The sequence below is a fragment of the Jaculus jaculus genome, chromosome 2 (genome assembly GCF_020740685.1).
Source record: "Jaculus jaculus isolate mJacJac1 chromosome 2, mJacJac1.mat.Y.cur, whole genome shotgun sequence".
In the NCBI taxonomy this organism is placed as follows: Eukaryota; Metazoa; Chordata; class Mammalia; order Rodentia; family Dipodidae; genus Jaculus; species Jaculus jaculus.
In genome coordinates, this window is record NC_059103.1 from 207,562,220 (window position 1) to 207,578,747 (window position 16,528).

The window sequence follows — 16,528 nt, forward strand, 5'->3', positions numbered from 1 at the left end:
AGTCTTTTCTGGCCATCAGAGTAGATGGAAGGAGAAAATTTCATAAAGGCTGACCTTGAAAGAGATGATCATGTGGGCCTCTCCCACAACGAGGGCATTGTGGTACAATTCCAAGGTGTGTTGCTCTTGTAGTAGTTGCCCATTGCAAATGGTGATGATAAGTGAAGAGGGGATAAAGAGCAGGAGCAATACATCAAGCCAAGATAGCTCACAGTCCTTCCAGAACTTCTCAGCAGAGAGCACTGTAAAGTAGAAGTGATAAATGCATGTAATGCCTCCTGCTAATAGCTCTTTTCCTGAGCAAGCAGAACTATAGAAGAGCTGCTGTACACATGGTGTGAGGATGGGAGATCATGACCATGACTGTCATGGATGGTTAACAAGTGGGGGTTCAGGGCTGGAGAGATGGCGTAGCGGTTAAGCGCTTGCCTGTGAAGCCTAAGGACCCCGGTTCGAGGCTCGATTCCCCAGGACCCACATTAGCCAGATGCACAAGGGGGCGCACGCGTCTGGAGTTCGTTTGCAGCGGCTGGAAACCCTGGCGCGCCCATTCTCTCTCTCACTCTCTATCTGCCTCTTTCTCTCTGTCACTCTCAAATAAATAAATAAAAATCTTAATAAAAAAAAAACAAGTGGGGGTTCATAACTATGTTTTGAGAGCTGGAGAAGTGTGAAAGAGCATCCGGTTGATTCTATGAGAGGCAGCTGAGATGACATGTGCTTTTAGAATTAAAAGTTTTATTAAGAGAGTTATAGCACCATGCTCCAGGCTGAGCATAGAAGGCGAAAGAGATAGGGAGAAAAAAATAAAGAAAGGTGATCCCATATAATGTTTTTTTGAGGGAAAGGGCAAGTTCCAGTCCATGTGACTCAGCTTACACATGAGGAACATCACAGAGGCAATAGAGAGAGTCTAAATGGGAGGGGTGGTTCTGTTCCTGCTCATGGTGGGATGGGGGTTGGGGCGAGGAGACAGGAAGGAACATAGAAAAGAGGGCAATGCCATAATACCCAGCTCTAGCTTGGGCAGCAGAGTCTGGGGGACTTCCGGGATTATGACATCTATGTGTGGCAGGGTTCAGGCAACCGGTGCCCCACGATGTGCCTTCTGTGTTTCCTGCAGGCTGGTGCCCATGACCATCCAGTTCTCTGTTCTGATCATGCTGCATGCTGCTCTGGTCCTCATCACCACCGCGGAGGACTACAAGTGTCTCCCCCTCGTCCTCCGGAAAACCTGCTGTTGGATCAATGAAACCTACTTGGCCCGGAATGTCATCATCTTTGCCTCTATCCTGATTAACTTCCTGGGTGCCGCACTTAATATCGTAAGCATCCCAAACCCTCCAACCCCCTGATAATTAGTTTAGAGCTGGGAATTAGGAGTTTGTGGAACCAGCAGCGTCTTGCATTGCCCTTCCTTGGTACCTTATTTGTATGTGCCAGTCCAGCCCCAAACTTAGGGACAGAGAGCAAAAGTGTGACCATTGTCAGAATGCTTCACCTCGGGAAAAGTTGTCTTTTTCCCAGCAGGGGAGGTGAATATCTCTGAAGGAGTCCTTCAGTTTCTATACCAATCACGGTCAATCTCTTGTAACGGTAAAGAAAAGTCACCATTTATCTAGAAAGTATGATAATCAACCTGCTCTGTGCCATGCACTGAAGGAGCAGCTTTACATGTTTTTCAAGCTTATGCTCACATAAACCCCATGAGGTAAGTCTCGTTTATCCCCACTTTATGGCTGAGGAAACTGAGGCTCAGAGATATGAAATAACTTGCTAATGAGGCCTGTCTGACTCCATGACCCATGCTCATTCTAATTACTAAATTGTACTTCTGGGAGGAGGGGTGGGGTAGGGAAATGGAAGTAAAATAGCTGGCATCTATTAAGCGCCTACTGTGTAAAACAGGTAGGTATTATTATCCACATTTGATGGGTGGGAAACTGGGTTTCAGGAAGGTTGAGTGCCTTGCCTATGACGTTCTAAGAGTCTATATCTACTGTGACGCACAGAACTCAGGTTTGATTCCAACTGCCATGCTATTCATCATTGGTGTTAATTCAGTGATCCTGTATTCCAATGGCTTCATTTTCTCTCTCTAGCCATACCATGATAGCAGTAGGTACTTTTCGTGTAGATGCACTCTGTGTTGCCTAGGGCTCAGGCAGCTAGTTACAGGTGTTCGATCTGGTTCTGGGTCTTAAACTTGGTACGTTGAGACACTCTAGTTGAGGCACTGTCATTTGGCTGAAACCGTCATTGTTCCCTTTGGGCCATGAGGGAATATCCACACATCCTGTGACCCAGCCTGTAGACTATCATGGTTGTCAACTTATGGCTTGGAGGCTTAGACTGCCTGTAACTCACTGTCCAATTGGCACCATAGTACCTTGCTTAAGCTCTGGCACTGTCCTTGCCTCAAAGGACTCTGGGGAATAAAGGAAAGAGAAAGCATCATCTCATGAAGCTGGTTGTCTGAGGAATATTTTATAGGCCATGGATATTGAAACAAAATCAGGTGAATCGCTCATCATGGGCAGTGCAGTGGTAGCCAGGATCTCAGCTCTTGATGGAGATATTTCTGGGATACTGGATTTGAAAAGAAGGTCATTGGCTCGAGTGGGGTCACTGTGCCACACTGGTGTGGCCGGAAGATAGGAGGCTTTGGAGTCAGATAGACCTGTGCTCAAATTTCGGCACCACCAGTCACAAGCACGGTGTCCCTGGACAAGTTACTTTACTTCTCAGAGTTTCATATTTTTCTGTTGTAAAATGGGGATAAAACCAGTAGCTATATTAAGATGATGGTGAGACTTTTTGTACAAAGTGTCTGGCACAGAGGAGGTTTTCAGCCAATGGTAGCTTGTTTTTGTTTTTGTTTTCAGAGTACCAAAACTCTCTGAAGCCACATCTTTCCTAGAAAAATGTCCATCACCCCAGTGCACCCCAGTCGTTCTGGAAAAAAAATGTCCTTTCAGGTCCCTTGAATCCCCTCAGCTATGGACCTAGACATAAGCTTCATGGCAGCCCTCTTTCCCTGCCATCCACCTCTCTCTTCTGAGCCTCTCCCCACAAGCACACTCCAGTGACTCTAAGCGTCAGGCCCAACTGAGCAGTCTTTCCCCAGTTTCGTGACTGGCTTGCCAAAACTTTTTCTGAGCCAGCACTTGTTTTTGTAATCAAAGAGGCAATCAAGCTGGCACCTCCTCTTGGCAGTCAAGCCCCTCTAGACCCACCTACCCCAGCTTTGGCTGAAGGCCAGCAGCCGCTGGCTCACAGCTCCATTCCCGACACCCCACTCACACTGACTTTGCTGTTCCTGTGTCTTTTTGTTTTTTGTTGTTGTTGTTCTTCTTCTTTTTTTTTTTTTGTTTAATCCGCAGCTGTGGTGTGATTTTGACAAGTCGATACCCTTGAAGAACCTGACTTTCAATTCCTCAGCTGTGTTTACAGATATCTGCTCCTACCCAGAGGTATTTATTTATAAGCAAACCTTGGTGAAAGGTGGACATAAACACCTCCACCAGCTCAAGTACACAGACCTGGCTTGAGGTCCTTAGAAAGGGCCTCAGAGTCTCTCTTTCCCTCTCCTGCCTCCATCTCCTCCTTTCTGTCTCCTGCCCCTTTTCTGCCTTTCCTTTCCCCGCAGATATTCTGCCTCCTCATCCTCCTTCCTGCTTTCCTGCCTTTTACCTGCTTCTCCCTCCATTTCCCCCCCTCTGTCTGCTTTTCTCACCTTTCTAGTTATCTTTCTCCTTTATTTCTTCCCCTCCTACTCATTTCTTTCAATATCTCCTATAAAATCCTATAGTAGAATCTATCAGAGATGCTGCCGTCAAGCAAATTTACTACTTAGTGCCTGGTACATGGTGCATTCAAAAGTGAGGGAAGGAAGATGGAAGGGAGAATGGAAGGAGGAGAGGAAGGAAAGAAGGAAGGGTAAATAAAGAAGAAAAAAGACTTTAAAAATTACATCTTAAGTCAAAGAGGTAAGGGGCATGTCCAGAGTACCATTAGGTCAGGAGACAAGTTACCTGTGATCTCCATGTAGGTCTGACCCTCTTTTGACCACAGAGCCACTGATCTCATCAGGGTCAGTCTAACAGATGTGTTAGTCTAGATGTTTATATACGGGAGTAGAAATTCTAAGAGAGTAGCCATGGTAGGGCCAGGAAACCCCAACCTACCCCATGCCCCAAGAACTTCAGGAGAACAAAGAAGATCCTAAACAAAGAATCTGCAACTCAGAGATCACGTCCAGCATGTGAGATAACAAAAGGCTCTAGAGTCTTTCTGGGCCCAGGACTTGGTCTAAGAAGCATTCTGAAAAACACAGGAGGCCTCGCCTCTTCACCTCTCTCTCCACCTGCATGCAGAGAGCACCTGCTGAAAGACAGAGCGCTGCTGAAATCTTGCAGATGCCCAGTGCAAAGGCTGCTGCTGTCCTGACGCTACACATAATAATTTTATTTAGTTTTATTTATTTATTTTGGTTTCTCGAGGTAGGGTTTCACCCTAGTCCAGGCTGACTTGGAATTCACTTTGTAGTCTCGGGGTGGCCTCGAACTCACAGTGATCCTCAATAAAATAAGAGCTCAGAAAGTAGCTGCCTAGCGGCATTCACCAGACTTCCTGCCTGACTTCCTTTCGTAGTCTTTCCTCTCCTTCCTTCTGCCTCTTTCTATCTGCAGTGACTCGGTACTCTAACTTGCACCATGGCTTCTTTACTCACAATCCTGGTTCCTGGAAGAGGAACTAGACCCCTAGGGGTGTGCATGGCTGAATGGGGCAGACTGCATGGCCTGGGACTTCCACCCTGATTCATATGACTCTATGCAATGCCAGCTTCCTGAGAACTTCTTGTGTGGGAGAGCATGGGGAGTGCCCAAACTTTGGGGAGAAAATAAGTTGGCTAAAAGTTGGATAAAAAGTTGGAGCTAGACAAAGTTGGACTTCACTTTAAACCAAGTCAATCATTACTTCCACTGAACCTCAGTTTCCTCATCTATAAAATGGGATAATTTATACCTTCTTCATAGAGCTATCATTCTCATGGTGCCTGCCTGTTTGAGTTAGCAAATACATAGTTCCTAACATGTCTCTGGCATAAGGCATATGTTTGGGACTTACTTTTCTGTGACCCTATGCCGCTCTAAATCAACATGCTATACTCTTGGCCACACACCTGAGCTGTCAACCTCAGGACCACACCATTCACAGATTTGCCAGTGTTAAGAAAGGTTTGAGCCAGATTTATGATCACATAGCTTTGTACCTGTGCCTCAGTTTCCTTGAACATAAAATAAGGATAAAAGTAGTCCTTACTGACTGGTTATAAGTGTTAAATAAGCTGACCCATATCATCGGGAACCATCTGTACAAAGTATGTGTTTATTTGGTGTTAGCCATGATTATTTCCAGTACAAATATCTTGAGCATGCATGACCAATATAGCTTATAAATACATATCTTCAAAAACAGAAATAAATGGCCAAGGAGGTGCTTCAGTAGGTAACATGCTTGCTGCTCAAGCATGAGGACATGAGTTTGGGTCCCTAACCCATTTAGAACAATGGACATGGTGGTGTGTATCTGTAATCCCAGAACTGGTGAGGCAGATCCAGGGAATCCCTGGAGCTCAATGGCTAGTTCATCTAGCGGAGTGAGTGAGCGCTGGGCTCAGTAAATGACCCTGATTCCAAAAGGTGGAGGGTTATTGATAAGAACATATGACAACCTCTAGTCTATGCCACACCCCCCACATACACATATAAACATATACACTATTCAGGCTCATCACACAAAAATGAAATGAAGGAGATCAAACAGGAGATGGAAGTGATAGGTCAGTCAGGACAGCACTTGCCCTGTACGTTTGAGGACCTCAGTTTGATCCCTGATATCCATGTAAAAGTACCTGGCATGATAGTGCACACTTGCAATTCACTTTGCAGTGAACTGGGAGGTGGGGAGAGGAGAATGTTTGGGCTCATGGGCCCAGCCACACAAGCATGATTGGTTGGCTCCAGTCCAGTGAGAGTCCCTGTCTCACAAAAGAGGTGGATAACATCCCTATGGATGACATGTAAGGTGTCCTCTGATCGCCGCATATGCACATGCATGTTCAGCCACATGTGCATCTACAGGCACACACAAATACGCATACATATACATGGACACAAATGTAAAAAGGAGGGGATAAAATAAATATGAATTGGAGATTGTCTTTTCTCTATAACAAAAGGAGCATCTCGCTCAAGGATTAGCAAGCAATGATCGCAGAACAAATTCCCCAGCTGTGACAACCACCTGATTTGACCCATCATTGGCCAATACAGCACGGGTAGCCATCTGTTTGCCAAACTGAAGGCATTAGACAATTGGGCCCCATGAAACACTTGATCCACTCCCAGTATTCACTGGCATCTGTCCCCACGCAAATCACTGCATCTCTCTGAGCCTCCATTTCCTCTGCTATGGTAGTGGTAAACCTGTGTCACCTCATGAGAAACCATGCTCAGTGAAAACCACATTGCCAAACTGGATGCTGTGATAGAAATATGAGGCTGTCATAAAACGTGGCGTCAAGTATAATTTAGTTCTAAACAGGAAGCCTGCCACTTGCTCGAAAAGAGGGAAGATGCAAGAATTGAGTGTAGAAAGCCATGTTCCAGCTCTGACTTGAAGAGCAGTCTGGGGGAGGGGAAGGACATAGGCCTATCTATAAAAAGGATGTAGATCACACATAGGATCCCTGAGTGTCATCATCTCCAATATCTACTCATGGTTCACAGGAGGCTCTGTGGGAAGAGTCTCATTTTAGAGTCAAGTTCCTGTACTATGTGTTGTGTCTTCCCAAGCAGCCCACTGTGTTTCTAAAAGCAATCAAAACTGGCTTTTAGTGTGAGAGCCTAGGAGCTAGTTCTCCCAAAGAGATGTGACTATCTGTTTCCTGCATCCTGTACTTATGCCAGGCCTTCCTGTTTCCCTTTTGCATGTGGTTTGGCAAATCCAACTCCTCCAGACCTCTCTCTTTCCACAGCCTCACACACACTGATGGCATCTTCATAGAACTCACTCATCATTCTTCCTGCACTGACTCATCTAACCACAGGACTCTCTCTCTACTCCTCCTTCACTGACTGTTTGTTTAAACCACAGGACTCTCTCTCTACTCCTCCTTCACTGACTGTTTAAACCACAGGACTCTCTCTCTACTCCTCCTTCACTGACTGTTTAAACCACAGGACTCTCTACTCTTCCTTCACTGACTGTTTAAACCACAGGACTCTCTCTCTACTCTTCCTACACTGATTCATATAACCATAGGACTCACTCTCTATTTTTCCTGTGTTAAACTTATCCGACCACAGGATTCACACTCCATTCTTCCTGCACTGACTTACCTAACCACAACATGCTTTTCAGCACATCTTTAAAGCCAGTAGATAATAGCATAAAAGTATAAAAATTACCTAAAGGCTCTGCCCAGATTAGAGGCCAATACCTGTTTAATAATGTTTAGGAGAAAGAAGGCAACTTCCACTAGAGTACCTTGCAAGATTTACCTTTCCACAGCAAGCAAATATAAAATAAAATGATAGTTTCAGGGCGCTCCCATCCAAGTACTAATGAGATGTAACTCTGCTTAGCTTGCGAGGTCAGATGAGATTGGGCACACTCACTGAAGCGGTGAAGGCAGTCATCCCTGAAAAATGGGAAGTAAATGAAGTAAGAGCCCTGTGGTTGAGCTTTGTTAAAGAGGATTTTTCGGAGCATGGCTCAGGGAGGGGAGCACAGCTGAGACCCAGACTTCCTGACCAGGGAAGGTCAAGGTGGCTTAGAGTTTGTAGAGCACACTCCCACACAGGAAGAACTGCATGGTGAGAAGCCAAGAGCTATACACAGGGTCCAATCAGTGCAAGCAGATGAGGAACCGACCAATGATGAGGAAAGAGCCACCAGGATGGATCAGTTCTGCAGTGTGCACAGAGCTGGAAACAGCATTCATTCCCCAACTCAGACAAAAGGCATCCCAATTTACTGGACCCTTGGCAATCAGAGAGGCTCTGCTTTAGGAATACGAAATTATGCTCCTAAATTCCTTGCAGCTCGGCTTCTCCCTTAACTAAAAATACATAAATGTTAAGATCCAAAATGATCAAACTATGTTTCCGTAATTTGTGTCCCAGAATTAATTTCAAGAGCATTTGTAGGAATGTATAAACATCCAGGATTTCATATGGTAAAGTCACTATGGCTAGCATCCAATCAACATTATCAGACATTTACAAAGGAGAAAAATATGATAATGAAGGAGAAAAGAATGAACTGATGGAGATGAAGCCATAACTGGCCATGTATAACTAGCAAACATAGATAATAAAATAGTTAATTTAATTGCTCAAAACCTAAAGAGAAGGGAGATACATATGAGGCCCAAATTGCATATCTAGAAATGAACACTGTGAAGGATGAGATGAAAACTTCATTGGAAGAAAATGAATTAGACATTTTTGAGCAAAAAAATTACTGAAATATAAAAGAGAAATATCCAAAAGAAATTACAAAATGAAAACAGGAATTAAAACTTTAATATATTATAATTGGGGTCCTCTCCTCTCAAAACAGGGAAGACAATGGAGACAAAAAAAATGATTTAAATAACTAATAGACAATTTTTCGATGTCCAAGAAACATTAAACATGTGCACACACATAGGCACACACCTTAATCAATTTGCTGAAAACCAGTAATAAAAATCACCTAAAGTAAGCACAGTGGAGAAATATGTCCTATACTTTAAAAAAGTATAGGCATCACAACACTTTTTTAAAAAATGCCAAATAGGAAAATTAGAATTAAAAAAAATCATGACAGCGTATTAGCAGCAAAAGCACACGAAATGCCCATTCCTGACACAGCGCACCCCTTAAGCAACGTAGAGCATGAACCCAGTGTTCTCCAACTGCACAAGCGGTGTCCCCAGAAAGGTGACTTCTTTACTCCTTGAACACATGGGGAGCCCGGGCTGAGACTCAGAGAAGGGGAGGGTTTTGTCTGTCCACCTTTCAAAGCTGTGGAGTTGCTCAGAATTGGGTTCTATGAGAAATGGTCAGTGTTTGGTTTGGATGATTTCTTTTAACCATAGCGACTTTTTGAATTTGAATTCTTTCATTCTTGCCATGTGATTTCATGATACCATGGGCATTTGGACAGTGAGGAAAAAATGGCAAGTCTATGACTTGTGTGGGTAGACACTTGGTTCCTTCTTCAGTTGCCAATGTATAAAAGACTTCTTTCTCCTCTTCTAAGAGAAAAATGCTATATGTTTCCAAGGTAATTTATGGCACATTATGAAATTTCATGTTGCATCCTAGCCTGGCAGTTTTGTGTGCATAGTAGCTAACAATTGTGAATTAATGAATACAATGTTTTGGGTATAAAATGGCTAATCCATACAAACAGTCTTACCTTTCCACCCTTTACACTTTACAGTTAGTTGTTACAGAGTGAGAAGTATTTACCTTATTCATGATTTCCCAGGCACATATATCATCAAAAGAAAACCTGGAGTATTTAGAAGTTTAAAAAGGTGAACAAAATAAAATTAAAAATTTATTTTTTAAATAAAAGGTGCTATGTGGACGGTACCTTTTATATAGACTAGACATAACAGTATCTAACCCTGAGTCATTTTAAGAAATGATTAAGATGATGTGTGTAAGGCCACTCATGTACCTGGCATAGAATATGTGCCAAGTAAATGTTTAGTCAGAGTTATTACATGCAGTCTCCACCAGCTTACCCCTCGCGCATAGGCATCACTCCCAATATGGTCCCCCATCTTGCCTGAAGCTCACTTAACACAGGCTCTTGTCTGTCTCACTTCCACATCTTTAATGATTGTGTATCTATCCACAGTTCATCTTGTCTCCTGAATTGCCACTAACTTCTGTTTCTGGGTACCAAAAAGTACCAATGCACACTGCAACATGCACTACTTTTAATGGTCAAAAATGATGTTGTTATTGAGTCTCTTCCTTTTTTACTAAGGAAAAGTACTGCACAGATTGTCTCCATTGCCAGAGATTGCTGGGAACTTTGCCCAAGAACTAACATTTCTCATACAAATCTTGACATTGTTATTATCACTAAAATATCTAGGAAGAAACTAGGAACTTCATTATTGTGTAAGATATTGAGTTCATAGGATGTAAGAACTCATTCCAAAACATCAACCCACACCTCTTTTCATATGGCATGTTAAAATAAGATTTATTGTACACTACAAAAGTATAGAAGTCACCTGTAAGCTGTTTTATCTGTGTATGTTTTTACATTGTAACTAGAGTACATATACAATTTTGGATCCTGCTTTTTCAGTCTAATTAGTTAAAAATAAACCCCCTATATTGATAAATGCCTTCTAGTAACCCTATTAATAGGACACTTAGTTCTTTGGGTAAGTGGTTTCTCACTACTGTCTTCTAGTTCTGATATTCACATACCCAGAACCACTAACAAATACTTATTTTTTTTTTCCCACAGTCCCTCACATGAGGACTGCAATATACACATCTGTAACTGAGTCTTCTGCCTTTGTATTTTTATATGTTTGGGTGTTCTCTTGCATACCTGTAACTTCAACTATGTGAGATGTGTAAATGTAAACATAGGCCATAGCTGGCTTCCCTGGGTAACAGAAGGGAGCACAGAGATCATCCTTTGTTTGACAGAAATATCACCATTCCTTCGGATCTGGAATCTCCCATTCTGTAAGTTCATGAAGTTCCATGAACTGTTTGCAAAACTGTGATGTTTCTGCAGCTCCCAACCTTCTGCCCATGTCCCCATCCCACCCTAACTATTCACGCAGGTTAGAAAAGGGACAGGAGAGATGCTCCTGGGGCTGTCTGTGGCCTCACTGTCCTTGATAACTTGCAGTTTTTAGCATTCCCATGAGGCTTCACTTTACACATAAAGGTAGAAGTTCTGCTAAACCACACAGAGCAGTGAAGTAATGCCTTACTGTGGAATGAAGGGTGGTGGGAAGAAATGTCAAGAACTTGTTAATTCAGCTGACTGAAACAACTAAAGAAAAGAGTACCATCCATTTTGCAAATGTGTGATTCTATTTGCTTACTATAATCTTCATAATCTTGGTAGAGAGAGTGGGAAGACAATACATCTTCTGCTCTCCATACAACTAGGTACATGGTTCTTGAGTTTAATTCAAGGAATTCATTCCCATGACACTTTGCTCTTTAAATTTGAACTTATGCTTTTTTATCTTCCAATTTTCTGTCATGTGAAACCCTCTCTATTCTTCAATGTCTGGTTTCTTATGAGTAATCTACATTGTGTAGATACATGAGGTGTTGGTGCCATCTTTTCCTTCCTCCCTGTCCCCTCCTTGGAGGCGCTGCTGATATTCCCCCATGGAGTTGTGGGTTATGCATTGTGGGAGCAGTGGTCAGTTATTTGGGGCAGGCAATGCCTCTGGGCATGATGTCCCAACCTGTGGCTATTACAATCTTTCTACCCCCTCTTCCACAAAATTCCCTGAGCCTTGCTGGGTGTGTTTTAAGTCTACTTCAGTGATGAGCCCAAGGGCCATAAAAAAATCTCTCTCAATCAATGTCCAGTTTGAACACACCTTGGCTTCAGACACCTTCTCTCCACAGAGTGTGCTGTCCCCTGCCTCTATGCATGTGTGTTTGTCTGTTCACATCGCTGGCAAAGTATATTAATGCTGCCACTTACATGCCTTCTTCCCATTTTCTACCATGAATTCTTTTAGACCTGGGTTGTCTTTTATTCATCACTGGACTTCCAGTGACCACTAAATACCTTGATTGCAATAAACATTCACTAAATGCATCTTACTTCTTGCCCAAAACACTTGCTCCAAGAATACAGTCATTTCATTGGCTTTTGGTCTAAGGAATGACTCATGACTTGCATTGATAATGCCATACATGAGCCATTGTTGTAATGCCAGGATCAATGAAACATGACCTCTCAGATCAATTTCTCTTTCCTGTAGTTTTAATTCACATTGAGTGTCCTGGAAGTTTCTCTGGATGGAGAAAATAAACTCTTGAAAATGTACTTTTTTTCTGATCACTTCACACACAACTTCCTACACAAAGGTATTAAGAAGAATTACCTAAAGAAAAAATTTTTAAAAATTTTTAAAAAAGGATTACCTAAAATTTTTGCTCAAGAGAAGATCCAAAAGGACAGCTAAAATAGCTTATCCTATTTGATATGAGGATTGAAAATCAGGTTTACTAAGAAAAGAGAGTAAAAATGATAGGATGTAGCCAGGCTTGGTGGTGCATGCCTTTAATCCCAACACTTGGGAGGCAGAGGTAGGAGGATCGCCATGAGTTTGAGGCCACCCTGAGACTCCATAGTGAATTCCAGGTCAGCCTGAGCTAGAGTGAGACCCTACCTCGAAAAAAACAAAAAAAAAAAAAAAAAAAAAAAAGGTAGGACCAGACATGGGAATGGGACAGTGTTTTAAGGATACAGACAATACTTGATTACTTTCTTATCCCACTTTACACACCAATACACAGGATTTTTGACCTCAATGAGAAATTAGTTAGGACATTTATATTTTTATCAATATTTGCTGAAAAGTTACATAAATACATCAATTTCCCTGGTAAATCATAGCAAATCTTTCACAATGAGTTTTTAGAAATTTTTACCTATAACCCTACCCACTCAGAAATTGTCTGTATGTATACATACAATTGAACAGAAATTCAATCAACAGAAAAGAGAAGTTGTATTTTGAAAACAGTGTGTTCAGGAAGAGATTGTAGAAGTTATCAAGCCCACATTCTAACTAGAGTTAAATTTATATGGACTGAGTCCACTTTTCTAAGATTCGATATCTTGGACAAGTCACTTGAGCTCTATGGACCCAGTTTCTTAACCTATACAATGAGAGTTATGAGTCTCATATTAAGTAGCTATTGCAAGTACTGTAAGTAAAGTGTGTTTAGAGATATTAAGATCAAAATGCTGCCATAAAATCAGCAGTTGACAATATTAAATTTTGTTCCCACTAAATACACAATCTGAGCCCACCACCAAGAATTACAAGCCAGAACACTTCCGGAGGGAAATGGGCTGAGGACCATCTGGATGGTCAGATTCTTCTAGTAGCTCAGCTCTCAGGTGACTCCAAATTTGCAATTTTAATAGGGACATTGGACACAGGGCGGTAGATGCCATGCCAGTCTTGCAAGGAGGCGATGCAGATATCCAGGAAGGCTTCCAGAGGGAAACAACACCTGAACTGACATTTGTCAGAGTAAGCTTTAGTCATATGGATGAGAGCTGATCCACGGTGCACTGGCGCATGGGAGAAGGGTTTTGAGACTGAAAGGCAGTGTGATGTGTTGTAGCCTGTGAGTTCTGAGTTATCACATAAGATATGTGTTTCAGAGGCTGGGTAGAGAATGATGGGAAGCTGAAACCCAGCAACAGGTGTATATCTGCCAAGACAAACTGTTCCCAAGCTGCCCCTGAGAACTGACACAGGCAGGTCAGAAGGAGGAAGCTGGCTGCATGTGAGATCTGTTGAAGAAATCGAACCTACAGACATTAGATGACTGACTGATGGGCATGGGTGAGAAGAAGGCATGGCCTATGACACTTTCCAGACTAGGGGACAATACAAATGATGGCATCCTTCACAGAATAGCAAACAGAGGTTTGGGGATAGGAGACTTAAAGGTTCAATCTGTGACTCACTGAATTTCAGGAGGCCCTGAGAACTCCCGGAGCAAATGCTCAACAAATATTTGCCCAAAGAGACCTATGGGAACTAAGTAGGAGAGGGAGTCTCAGAGGGAGTTCCTGAGGAGACTGACCGCCCTCATTCTGTGTTTGCAGTACTTTGTCTTCACGGGGGTACTGGCCATGGTGACCTGTGCGGTTTTTCTCCGACTTAACTCTGTCCTGAAGCTGGCTGTGCTACTGATCATGATAGCCATCTATGCTCTGCTGACAGAGACCGTCTATGCAGGCCTCTTTCTTCGTTATGACAACCTAAACCACAGTGGAGAGTAAGTGCCACCATCACCTCTTCCAAAAGTTCTCTGCTTTCACAGGAAATGAAGTAATGGATGTAGTTATTAAAACTGGTTTGATATTGACTAATATCTCAACTAAGGCTTTTTCCAACTTACAATTCTAGGCAAAAATCCCTCATTTTCAGTATATGAATTCATAGGTTAGTTAATCATTTAGAATTTGTACTGAACTGTATGTAAGCAATAGCTCTGGTTTACCCTCATGCCTAACAGTTTATGATTCGTGGTTCTAAGACTTGTAGTATCTACTTTTAATTTAGCAGGAGCAATATTTATAACAGCAATCACTGTCCATTGTTATTTTGGAAATACAGAAAAGTACAAAGAGTGATATCTAAATCAAGAGTCTTTAGATAACAGAACATAGAGCAAGACAAGTACTAATGCACACCCAGAGCAATGAAAGTGAGGGGAAAAGAGTGGAGGTGAATGCAAGCTGAGGTCCCGTGGTTTGGACGGCGTAAGTCGTGAAGAGATTCAGCTGGGGCCTTGGAAGCTCCACTCACTCAACAGTTGCAGTGCGGGTGGGTACACTATGAGGCGGGAAAATGTGTCTTGGAGCAGAAGACAGCGAAGAAAGTATCTCCTGGCTCCCTTGCTTTCCTTTCCCCACTAGCCACACTTTCAGTGTTGACATCACCTGGCCCATGTGACAGCCAATGGGGAAACAAAAACCTCACACTGGTAATAGTAGGAGGAACTAGACATTGAAAGCTGGACCCAAGAATACGAAGTACATATGTTTATCTGAGACCAGAATAAATTTCCATCCATCAGAAAAAAATAAAAATCAAAGACCAAGCTGACCCAAGAAGCCTCCAAAACTGGACTGAAAGTAGAAGGAACATTTACGAAGCAACTCCTGAAAATAGGCAATGGTAACAATTAGTCACATTTACTTTACTTGTGTCTGATATTGTTGAATTCTCTTCCTTTATTAATCTCTCAAGAATGAACAACTAGTACACTGAGTATGTATCCTTCTCAATTGTGACTTTATATATATATATATATATATATATATATATATATATATATATATATATATATATATATGTGTGTGTGTGTGTGTATATATATATATATATATATATATAGAGAGAGAGAGAGAGAGAGAGAGAGAGTTATTTCTATATCTATAAAGTGTAATACTACTTTTTATTTGCTTTATAATTTTCTTTTCTTTTGAGAATTCCTTAAATGTATCTAATGTATTTTAATCACATTCACTCCATTTCCTCTATTGCTCCCCTCCCACTCCTGCTGAAGTCCTTCTTTTTCCCTGCCCATCTCCTTTCTACCTTCATGTCTTTTGTGACTTAATGATTTCAGTTAGGGTTCCTTACATACATGAATTAGTGATACCATGGCATGGGTAATTTACCAATGGCTACATCACTGAAGAAAATATCTGCCCCTACCCCAGCAACCATTACCTGCCAATAACTCCTCAGGGAGAAGTGTGATCCTGTGAGCTCCTCCCATCTCTTAGGTTGGTTTTATAGATATAATTCATTTTGATCTGGAGAAGGGGGCCTGTATACATCATATAATGTGAACATATCAAAATATATTGTAGGGCTGGAGAGATGGCTAAGTGGTTAAGGTTACAAAGCCAAGGGACCTCAGTTCTATTCCCAGGACCCACATAAGCCAGATGCACAAGGGGGTGCATGCATCTGGAGTTCGTTTGCAGTAGTTGTGTGCCCATATATTCTCTCCCTCTCTCTCTCTCTTGCTCACTCACTCACTCAAATAAATAAAAATAAAGCTTAAAAAAGAAAGGGGCTGGAGAGATGGGTTAGCATTTAAGCACTTGCCTATGAAGCCTAAGGACCCCGGTTCAAGGCTCAATTCCCCAGGACCCACTTTAGCCAGATACACAAGGGGGCACACGCATCTATAGTTCATTTGCAGTGGCTGAAGGCCCTGGCGTGTCCATCCTCCCTCTTTCTCTATCTGCCTCTTTCTCTCTGTGTTACTCTCAAATAAATAAATAATTTTTTAAATTAAAGGAAAAAAGAAAAGAAAAAATATATATTGTGTCTACTGACCTATGAATAGACATATAGGCTGTGACTATCTTAGCCAGCACATATCTCCTGAGGCAGTTAGAAGAGCATATTTAATGAATTGTAGGCTACCTATATTTGCTACTTGAAAAATATCGTATTGCTAAATGACTCTCCAACATGTCTGAAATCATTTCTCTCCTTCACATCGTAGTTCTGTTGCTTCTTATTTTCACCCATATCATTGATAAACCTTTGAAATCTTGCTAAACTTATGGACATACATTTTTATCTCACTATTTTCACTTGTAGGTCCCTGATTATGAGTAAGTCTTCACATCTTTTTTTGTTTATTGGTTGTTCATTTGAGTTACTTTGACCTGAATTTCTTCACAAATT

At 42.0% G+C, this 16,528-nt stretch overlaps 1 protein-coding gene across 3 annotated transcripts in view; it reads left to right on the forward strand.

Moving 5' to 3' along the window:
- The window catches only part of Adcy8 (adenylate cyclase 8), a 229,597-nt gene that overhangs the window by 165,946 nt on the left and 47,123 nt on the right, over window positions 1–16,528 (forward strand). For 2 of the 3 annotated variants that reach the window (XM_004656171.3, XM_045143768.1), the window contains exons 10-12: window positions 1,124–1,325; window positions 3,384–3,473; window positions 13,918–14,090. In XM_004656171.3, the coding sequence (XP_004656228.1) occupies window positions 1,124–1,325; window positions 3,384–3,473; window positions 13,918–14,090 (465 nt within the window). The remainder of the gene's footprint in view (window positions 1–1,123; window positions 1,326–3,383; window positions 3,474–13,917; window positions 14,091–16,528) is intronic. The other variant, XM_012948266.2, reaches the window with a different exon arrangement.